Source organism: Notothenia coriiceps, unplaced genomic scaffold (genome assembly GCF_000735185.1).
Source record: "Notothenia coriiceps isolate Sejong01 unplaced genomic scaffold, NC01 NC01_scaffold00030216, whole genome shotgun sequence".
In the NCBI taxonomy this organism is placed as follows: domain Eukaryota; kingdom Metazoa; phylum Chordata; class Actinopteri; order Perciformes; family Nototheniidae; genus Notothenia; species Notothenia coriiceps.
Genome location: NW_011362917.1, coordinates 219,153 through 230,204, shown reverse-complemented (window position 1 = coordinate 230,204; position 11,052 = coordinate 219,153). Strand labels below are relative to the sequence as shown.

General features: G+C 42.4%; 1 protein-coding gene across 1 annotated transcript; it reads left to right on the top strand.

The window, feature by feature from the left end:
* The first annotated feature begins 4,733 nt into the window (after window positions 1-4,733).
* Window positions 4,734-10,103, top strand: LOC104959422 (poly [ADP-ribose] polymerase 1-like). The gene is made up of 6 exons (XM_010787312.1): window positions 4,734-4,913; window positions 5,338-5,500; window positions 5,724-5,864; window positions 5,976-6,215; window positions 9,612-9,678; window positions 10,046-10,103. Exons 1-6 carry the CDS (start codon window positions 4,761-4,763, stop codon window positions 10,101-10,103), a joined length of 822 nt encoding a protein of 273 aa, XP_010785614.1. The 5' UTR covers window positions 4,734-4,760.
* The last annotated feature ends 949 nt before the right edge of the window (window positions 10,104-11,052 follow it).

Below are 11,052 nucleotides of genomic sequence, written 5' to 3'. Positions count from 1 at the left end.
ATATAAATACTTTGTGGGTGGTAGTCCACACGGCCACTTATCGTGAGAAAGGTAAGTTTGTTCTGGCAAATCGTGGCAATATAATTACAATTTGGACTCTAAGCTGATCTCTGTTTATTTCATTGTCTATTACCAGTACTCTAGAGCCTAGTGTTCTGTTTTGTAGAGTAGAAATTTTAGCTTGTAAACGGAAGTGACCACCCTTTTGTTTAGGGTAGTGTCAAGTAAACACCTGAATGGAAGATCATAAACTTGTTTGTTACTTTTTATGTATTTTACTCTTTTGCTAATACGTTCAGATAAATATTGTGGCGGGTAGTGCCCGGTTCCTGAGTGAAATTTTAATGAAGCATTTAAAAGCCCTGATATAACTGCGCTGGACTTTATATTCGGCGTCGTCGATTTAACTTACTACAACATGTATATATTTCGGCGTGACCCCCTGATATTCGGCGCTCCACAAATTACAAAAAAATTAACTCGTATCACATTCCCAAGCACGTGTCTCCCCTACAGACCCTTTCTCTACGACAAGACTCCTGAGGTTAAATAATCTGTAAAGTTGTGTTCAACTATAAACGTATTGCATAAGTTCACAATGGTAAATCACGTTATCGCATCGATAGTCGTTGTACAAATATACACATTTGAGAATGTCCTGAAGTTGGTTATCTGACAAGGCTCCTGGTGTTGTCTGAAAAGTTGAAAGTTTTATATAGGGCGTTCTGTGGCATAAGAGGACTGACTCACTAGATATATCGACTCATACCAAATAAAGGTCAGGCGTCAGATACCTTCAAATTACTAACACTGAGCCACTGCTTTAGTAGCGACACAGAGCGGCGAGAGCATTATACTAGACCAGACAGGCACAAGCAGAGAGCAAAGTACGAGACACTGAGCATGGTGATAAGAAGCGCACGACGTTGACTAATGCGCGCTGTATCGCGACGAGAGTGAGAAAAGGCTGAGCGAGAGAGAGAGCGAGCGCGCGCCGCCGGGCGGCGCGTCAGTGTATGGTATATCACCCCCCGCCAACGACTAGGACTCAGACCAGCGTATTGCATCACGCGGTAAATCTCATAAGATTTCCAACCACCTGACTTCTAAGTATAGGACTACATTGAGACACCATGCAATCAGGTTCTTGTATTCTAAACTGTACCTCCTTCGCAGGGCGGATCACCGGCTGAATCCTCGACCAATTAGGTATTCTGAACATCTGGCGCCAAGGTGTAAGTAACTATATTCGGCAGCATCCCAAAAACACTGGAGTTTACAACCTAGTTTATTTTTTTCCGGTTTCGTTGTCGGCTTGAGAACTTTATTTAGAATTGTCCCATTATATCTTTAGTTGCTTTAACTATGATATTAAAATAATAAAAATTTCAGAGTTTGGCGCCTAGAATTAAAGACCATGCAGAGAGCGGACATCGGAGGTGCGACCATCTATCACTACGGAGCACCCACACACAAAACAGCGAGCCACACAACTACACACACTACAAGCACCACACCCAGCTACACGATCTACAGGTGAAGGTTAGCGGAAATAGAAAGTCTACTTCATTACAAACTATCACGAGCACTATACTCCACATATCATCCCAACAAGGATACCGACATGCCGTCCAATCCGACACAAGAGCGCTCCCTGAGGACCGCACAAACGTAGTCGTCGAGCAAGTATAGCAAACCACCTCGTCTTGAAGGAAGTCGACAGGAACTAAGGGTTAGTGACCCGAAACCAAGATGTCTTCTGTCGTTTATATTTGTATTTTCCGCATACTACACACTACCTCTGTAACACGAAGGAATCTACATACTATCCCATTTACTCAATTAAAGAGAACTAACACTTATTTATCATGACACCTCCATTATGTTATGACACATGAATATCTAGTATCAGTGAGACAGGAGAGCGCCAACACAGCAACAAAAGAGTAGCAGGAGAGGAAAGACCAAAGAAACAACGAGCGAAGCACAACAACACAACAAGCGAAATGACCGACACGACACAGTATATCTCTCTGCGCGTTTCTTTTCACGACTCTCTTACCAATAAACACGAGCACACAACCGTATAGTAGGAAAGAAACACCAACAAAACCTATAGAGAGAAACACACACTTTTACGTAAAGGGTTAAATTTGACGAGGGATTACATACAGACAGAGATCAAGAGATAGAGCTCTCCCGTCGACCTTGTTTGTTCGCAAGCAGACTGTTGGAAATAGTAAATCCGTGAGAGTAATCCCGAGTAGTCAATTACCGAGAGTGTGTGTCCGTCCTTGTCACAGAAGTTGTAAGGATCCACAGTCTACGATATGAGTACAACGTAGCGACCACGGAAACACCACCACGATCCAAACCACAATCAAGCATCACTCATACTTCGAGCACACATACCTCTCGCCTGAGATGTGCGTGGTTGTCGTAGTGGATTACTGGTTGACACGAGTCTGAATAGGAACTCCACATTTTTTTTTGTTACTCATTACTGTAGTGAATATATTTGTATCATGACTCAGTTCTCGCTTCCTTCCCTACACAACACACCACACACAACAACACACACATATATTTCACCGTAGCGCAAGTCTAAACGAGTTTGTTCCTTGTCTAAAGGTAAGGTTACACTCTATCATGCAAGCCAGTACTTGCAGCCAACTTCAAAATAATCACATTCAATAAATGCGAAACAGTGCGGTCACACTCCTCACACTCGAGCTGAAGACATACACTAATACAACGACAGACAAACGAACAACAGCACACACACACTATACAAAGTAGCACACCAGGGTATCACCTCTTAGTTAGAGGATGGAGACAACAACGACTGAACAACTTGGAATATGTGAGCAACAGAGCGACGAGCATGATATAATCACCTCACTTCGTAGGGTAGAAAGAGCACCACACACAGACAGGACAACTCAGCGCACGACCACGGATCTATACAATGAGCGGCACCTACGAAGAAAGAAAAACACAACAAAGGTTATGCCGAGAGACGGGACAAGGACGAGGAGGGAAGGACAGCGAGCACAACAACAGGCACGACGACGAACTGGACGACTAGAGGGGATTGTAACAGCGACCTGTACCACCGTCTCTAATCCAAGTGAGCGGGCAAAGAGAGAGCGACACACACCGCCAGCCGTTAACGACCAGACGCAACGGGCATTTACAGCGCGAGCGAGCGAGCGAGCGCCTCAAACGACACTTCGCCATTTTTGCAGTGGTTCATAGTGTCGTAGAATTAGAGAGTATCCACAGCCGACCGTCCAAGCGACTGTAGACACACCCCATGTTACGGTGACCCACTAGCGCTGATTAAATCGGGACAACGGCAGAAGCGAACTGACTATAGCCAAATGGTGCAGTGTTTGAAGGAAGACACAGAGAGTACAACTCACAAACATACAAGTGCGTTCGAGGTAGAAGTCGACGACACGTTTTTTTGAACAACACAGACATAGCGCAGGAGCGTGAGACACGGCAACTGTCTTCGGTCATTTTATACAAGGAGAGAGATGCAACGAGCGAGGATCATATCTATGCACAGAGTTGGCTACGCAAGTAGGGACACACATATGGCATGATAGGGAGTGTAATTACGATCTTAAGACAGGAGAACAACACACTCGTTTAGATTGCTACGGCTGAACATATATTGAGGGAAGAAGCGGAGAACTGTGGTATGAACAATATATTCCAATAAAAAAAAAAGAAAAGAAAATGTGAGAGATTTCTATTCAGACTGGTGATCAACAGTAATGCACTACAGGACACAGGGCAAGACAGGCGAGAGTACCCAAACAAGATTCTTATAAAGGAAGTACGTGAACTAAACACATTACCTATAGTCGTAACATGTGGATCGCTCAAGAACAAACTCTGAACAAGAGAGAACACCACTTCACAGGTAATTTGACTACTAGCCACGAGGATGTACTTACCACACAGCGATTACGTATACCACAACAGAGACAGAGAACATGCTTGCCAGAACACAAAAAGGTGACAGGGAAACAAACTGATTCGCATTAAACTCAAAAAAGTTTAGTTTTTGTCCTTGTTTTTTTACACTAACCTTTCTTTATTTGGTAAAGTCGTTGAAGCCAACGAGCTGACATTCCATTGAATTCTACGAGACCTACTTGTTACGCACTACATGTTTTCTTTGTCTTCTAGCTTTCCTGCTACACTCCACTTTTTCTTAGAAGCTCCTGTAATTTGAATGTAAAAAAAAGGAGGTAAAATAAGGAATTACTTTGAAGTAACTATCAAAAACACCAAACCATCGGTCAAAACACACACAACACCAACACCTATGAGCACACACACACTACACACACAGAAGACCACAACAACATACGTATCAGTTTTCTTCATATTTTAATGTATTCTTCATTGTTTGTTCAGTACTAAAAGGTCCAAGAAGTCCCACAATTGAATGTAATATTCATTTGACATGGGCGCTTCATGGGAGTAATTGTGGGATGATACATTTTCAAAGTATCACGATATGTATCGGTTGAGTATCGGTATCGTTCAGTGGTATCGGTATCGTAAAAAAGTCAACGATATACATCCCTAATTGAAGGTTACCTGGTCACTAGTAATAATTGAGAAAGTCTTTGCTTAGTTATTGTTCTTTACTGTATAAACTGAAGCCCCTGTGATACCTGATTCTGTTAAAGTCAGTTCTTATGTTTAATCTTCAGGTTGTGGACTGCCTCGCAGACGGCATGGCTTTCGGGGCCCTTGAGCCCTGTAAGGAGTGCATGGGCCAGCTGGTGTTCAAGGGTGATGCTTATTACTGTCAAGGGGACATCTCAGCCTGGACAAAGTGTGTGTTCAAAACAACGACTCCCATTCGCAATAACTGGATCACCCCCAAGGTACGCCGTCTCATTCCAGTGCTCCATGTGGTTCTTAGGTAGCAGTTCCTATGCTAAATCCCCACCTGTAGTGCAGTATCCACATCATTAGGCGCTTTCACACCAATTACTTTGCCGTACTTGGTTCATCAGAATTCAGTTCATCAGAACACGCACTCATGAACTAAGTTCTAGTTCCGGATTTTTTTGGTGTGAACGCACATTTTCGGAACTATATCTGAACTATACTGGGAAAAGTACTCCGGTGTGAAAGCGCCTATTGTGATGAAATGCACTATGGTTGGAACTATAGGTATTTATTCTTCCTTTTACGTGCTGTAGCTTTGTGGCGGATACAAATAGAATATTCGTATAAAGATGAATGAAATGTTACATATTCTTGACACATTTGACAACTTTGTGTGTTCTGGTTCTATAATTTTAGGAATTCCATGAAATTCCCTTCCTGAAAAAATTCAAGTTCAAGCGACAGGACAGGGTTTACCCAAAGGAGGCTCCTGCCGAAACTCCCAGCGCAGCCAAAGCTAAACCGCTGGCGAGTGCATCCGGCGTCAAGACGGAGCAACTGCCAGAGGGAGCGCCTGCAGGTTGGTGAACAAACCGAGAGGTGTTAACATCCTGCAGATATGGAAACCTTTCATTTATTAGGATTTTGGAACCTATGTATGCTTAGTGTTTCCTTTAAATGTTATTCATATAAACAGAAACTAAAATAGGACTGCTAGGGCCAGTGGAATAACACAGTAAATATTTAGAAATAAGTTGTGTATTTATAATTTTCCTATATCTGTGTCTTTTATTTCAACAAAGACAAACCTCTTACTGGTATGAAACTGATGAGTGTGGGCAAGCTGAGCAAGAACAAGGACGATCTCAAGGCTTTTGTCGAGGAGCTCGGTGGAAAGATTGCCAGCTCAGCAAATAAAGCTTCTCTCTGCCTCAGCACCAAAAGTGAGCAACCAGCCAAAAAATGCAGAATTATTCGTATGTTGCCCCTCACTATATTAACTTTTCTCACTCGCTGCCTTTGTCACACCTGCTTCCTCCTCGATGTTTCCACAGAGGAGGTAGAGAAGATGAGTAAGAAGATGGAGGAGGTGAGGGACGCTGGCGTGCGTGTGGTCTCCGAGGATTTCCTCAAAGACATCAAGTCGTCGGGTAAAGCCCTCCAGGAACTCGTCTCCCTGCACGCCATCTCACCCTGGGGCGCCGAGGTCAAAGCTGAGGCTCTAGCTCCGTCAGTGGCCTCCAAGTCTGGAACGCCGGCTGCCAAGAGCACAGGCAGGGTGAAGGAGGAGGAAGGTAAAGGATATTAGTTGCGGTTGTCGATGCATGTGCTTATTTATTTGTGTCTTAATGTTAGCTCATGTTTAAGAGGGGTGATCCCCCTTGTGTTATAGCCAGGTTTGGGATGTAACAGATTACATGTAATAAAAAAAAAGTAACTGTATTCCCTTACAGTTACAGGTGATGTAATCAGATTACTGCTAATTTTTTAAGATCTCGATTACTAACAGGATTAGAATGTAATAATGCGTTTTTATAATACAAAATTATATATTCTAGGTACAAAAACATTAGGGATGCACGATATTGGTTTTTTGAAACCGATACCGATAACTTCCTGCTTCTCAAGACCGATACCGATAACCGATAATAATATAATATATATATATATATATTAAATGTACCTGTTGCCTTTTTCCCTCCTCGTGGAACTTCTGCATTGCATTTGTTAATACAAATAGCAAGCAAACTATCTAACTCTGAAACTTTGAAATAGTCCCATACTACCGACGACATGTTTGTTTACTGTCCTGGCTTCACGGCCGCACACCATTTACGTCACAGCGAGGCATGAGTTAGGGAGCGCTGGATTTGTGAAAAACTCCCCTCTTCCTAAACCACTAATACCACAGTACTGGCAAAACGGGCGGAGCCGAGTGAAAAACAAGCGCCCCTCATCCCAATCCACCCACACCGCAGTATTTTTTTCTTTTTTTTTACCCAAAAAATATATTGTATATTATCGGGGCTATTAATACTTTTATCGGGTTTATCGGGATGACGTCATAATTCCTAATATCGGACCGATAATTATCGGGCCGATAATTATCGTGCACCACTAAAAAAAAATGTGCTTTTTATTTAGGCTGATTTCCTTTTTATTTATATATATATATAAAAAAAACTAATATGTTAAACTAAACCAGCATTTTTAGACTATAATATTCTGTAAGCCTAAAATATAAGAGGAAACCTTTTTGATACTAAACAGTGCATGACATTAAGGATTTTGGGAGATGGTCCTGTGGGCCATCTAAGCTAATTTACAGATGGCCCTGAGCCCAATAGAGATGCCCGAAAAATGCGCCGCGTTACGAAATGACGCACGAAGGGTTTGGGGGCCTCCCCCTAGAACATTTAGATTTTTGCAGGTCTAGATGCTGTCTGGTGCATTCTCTAGACTCAATCTAAATATGAACCACCACAATATTACCAATTTCAATTTATTCTTCATTTCACTTGTTTGTGTTTTTGCTCGGCTTGCAGCCCTGCATAGCTATAATAAATCTTAAGTTGTTGGTCAAGCACTTTCATCAGATGAAGGCAAATGCCCTTCCCAGAATGTTAAAAATTAGAAAACATTACATCAAGTTATAACTGCCAAAACAAAACATTTTACGCTATTATGGCCCCGTAAAAATGTTTGTAAGTGTTATCTACTGTAATTGTCGAAAGGATGCCTCCTCATCCAGAAGCTGACCGAGCAGACCCGAGCAGCCGAGTGCATCCCGGAAGCACACACAATGGCGGGACGTCAGATCCCGTGCAAGCAAATCTAATCTCTTCGGTCAAAAATGTCCGGTCAAATAATTCCCCTTTTTAGCCGCATATCGCTCAGTTGCGCCACCCCACTTTATGTGACAGACAAGAAGAGTATGTGACAGGACAGAGTAGTCAATTCTAATGTGTAACACTTAATGTGGAGAAAGAGATGTTGCTGTATGGGTTTGATTGTGCGTATCTGTGCTAATGCTCGGGGTTCCGTGGGCATGTAAACCAAATAGCATAATGCTGCGCTATACTTTGTGGCCTCACCCGGTTGCATAGCGAAACTTATGTGTTTAGGTCACGGTGTCCTTTTAATAAGCAGGTAGTCATAATCATTAGCTAAAACTAGCGGATCTGATCGATATGGACATTAAACGCGAGTGAAGTCTAATCTGACGGAGAGAAGAGATCAGCTGTGAGTCGACACGCAGCTCTGCATGATCACATGCGCGGTGAGCGGAACAAAACCACACACTTCAGGTTGAATATCACACGTAGCTATTTTAATTACCTCTCAAACTACCTAAACTAGTTATTAGATATTTTTTTAGTTTTTAACTGTCGGGTTCACTCATTACTGGATCCGCAAGCTGCATGATAACTGGTATATGAGCTTGCCCGATCGGGCAACCAGCAGGTGAGGCTTCCATGGCCCGAGGGCTAAATACTGATGGCCCCGGGCACGGGCCAGTCTTAATGTCGAGCCCTGAACTAATGTCTTTTTTCAAAAGTCACATGTTGTGTGTTGTCTATAATACAGAATCGCTTCACACCGTGTGTGTGTGTGTGTGTGTGTGTCTGTTTTCTTCTTCTGCTGTGTGTTTACTGGCTGCCGCAATACCAACTTCCGGCGTATACTGCCACTCCGAAGTCCCGGGCCGGAAGGCCTCGGTATATGTTGATGTCTAGTAGAAGCTGCTGGTGTTCCCAGCAAATCGCCAGAACGCGCACATCCTCTTCATCTCCACCGCTCCATGTTTATTTGTGTGCCATAGTTAGTCCTCTCTGCGTTTCTGCCGCTGGGCTAATGTTAAGGCTAATAATGCTAATGCGCAAGGATAATAAAATGGCGGCTTCACAAAACTTTTTGGAAGTTTTACGGGCGTAGTTTGCCATTCGCCCAGCCAATCAGACATAGGGAACCTTTTTCTCCACCGGAAAGTCACCTGCTTCCTAGCATTGACGGATCAAGGGTTAAACAAAGGTTCTGATGAACTAATTTTAGTTACGGCTCTTTTTGGTGGTGAACGAACATTTCGGAACTTATCGAAACTTAAAGTGGGAAAAGACTGCAGTGTGATCGCGCCTATTGTTTGTTGCTTACATGCAAACTGAGTACCGTAATTTTCGGACTATAAGCCGCGCCTTTATTCCCTATTTTTCGACGCTGCGAGGTTATATAACGGTGCGGCTGACTATGATTGTTTACAGCTAACGGCCAACACCTTCTAAACTCTATGGGCTCTATGGCCGGTCCCAGCGGACCCCCACCTCTTAAGCGGCGGGTTCCAGCAGGAAAAGTGGAGGCCGGCAAAAGAGTGCGACAGGTAGCGCGCAAAAGTAAAAGTGGAACGAGAAGTGGTATGCCGCTGCTGCGGCTTATATTCAGGTGCGCCTTATAGTCCGAAAATTTACGGTAATAACCTTCTTATTGATAATTTTTCTCTTGTATTTACCGGTATATGCATCACATTGTTGAATTAAGGAAATCCAAAAGTAATTACATTTAATTTACATTTAGAATATGATACTCAGAATATGTTACCTGATTACATTTTTAAGTAACTCCCAACCCTGGTTATAGCACTGGGGACCTTTGGTCTAAGATTATTGATGAAAAACAATGCTCTACGTGCATTACAGGCAGTCTATGGCAAACCAAGAAGATGAAACTGACGGTGAAGGAGGAGGGCTGCGGATCCAGATTCAGGTAGTCATGAGCGCCCTTGATTCAAAACATTATTACTCCATCCAATTCTTTGTCTTCTGACCTTGACTTTATTTATTTTTAGGGGGGCGGAGAAACAGCGCTCATGCCTGGAGCAAGAGCGGGAAAGATGTACAGCGCTACGCTGGGTCTTGTGGAATTGTCAGAGGAGGGAACTAAACTCCTACTTACAATTGCAGCTGCTAGAGAATGATGTACAGAACGGTAGTGGTCAGAGATTGAGGGTTAGACCTTTTATCTTTTCTACTGCAGAGGAACAGTGGTTTGTTCTCCTTTCCAACACTATTGTACTAAGTTTAAAATGATATATCCAAACTCAAACTACAGTATCTCTTCCCTCTATGTGCAGGTACTGGGTGTTTCAGGTCATGGGGAGAGTGGGTAACCACTATCGGAGGCACAACTAACAAGTTTCACGGCAAAACTCTTGCCATGGACAACATTCTGTGTGTCTACAATAGAGAAGATCGCAACACATGGGAGCACCCAACTTTCACCAAAGGTATCCCAATTAAGTCTATCCCACTTGGAGATTTGACTATGGACACTGGTACAGACTGTATACACACTCATAAACCAGAAACTCATGACTGGTTTGTTTTCCTTCTTTATATGACTGGATGTGGAATGTGTTTCCTTGATCAGGATGAAGTAAGCGGGTGAGAAGTCTGACAGCCAGCGCCGGCACCAAGTCCAAGCTGGCCAAATACTCATTCCAGAGACTGATCAAGATGTATCTTGATTGTATGGAGAGCATTGAAGAGCCATGGTGGAGTTTGAGTAGACTTTTAATATTTTAGTTTGTGGCTGTGTCATGTATGAATCCATTTAGTTACGGATATAGTTTTCCTCTGTTTCTTTATATTAAACTGTTTTATTCCTCAGTGAATTTCTGTATAATGTAAAATTCTACAATTCTCTTATCTGAATACAGCATTGTTTGGTTTGTTCGTTTTAAAAAAATAAATCGTGTGCATTTTATATCTTTTTTATGAAACCCGTGTAAAAATAAGAAACAAATACTAAAGGGAAAAAATTATTTTCTCTATCAGCATACCTTCATGCAGGGTTCTTACGTCATTAAAAACCTGGTGAAAGTCATGCGAATTCAAAGTGCTAATTCCAGGGCCACTGGAAAAGTTAGGAAAACAATATTTTTCCCCAAATGTTTTGGAAACAGTCATGGAAATGTAACTAAAGTTGCATTCAAGATGATAATTTATATTGCGCTAATCGCCGAAATAGTAATACTTTAAGATAATAAATACTGTTCGTATAGTTACATGAAAGTTAAAATGGGCATTAACTGTTAGGTAGGCATCATCTATTGTTTATATCAGACCTTATTTTCCTGTT

What these genes read in the sequence shown, in the direction of transcription:
- LOC104959422 (XM_010787312.1), top strand. Translation starts at nt 4,761, where the DNA reads ATGGCTTTCGGGGCCCTTGAGCCCTGTAAGGAGTGCATGGGCCAGCTG. An exon ending in GCCAGAGGGAGCGCCTGCAG is followed by an intron (nt 5,501 to 5,723) that starts GTTGGTGAACAA and finishes ATTTCAACAAAG; the next exon opens with ACAAACCTCTTACTGGTATG. An exon ending in GGCTGCGGATCCAGATTCAG is followed by an intron (nt 9,679 to 10,045) that starts GTAGTCATGAGC and finishes CTCTATGTGCAG; the next exon opens with GTACTGGGTGTTTCAGGTCA.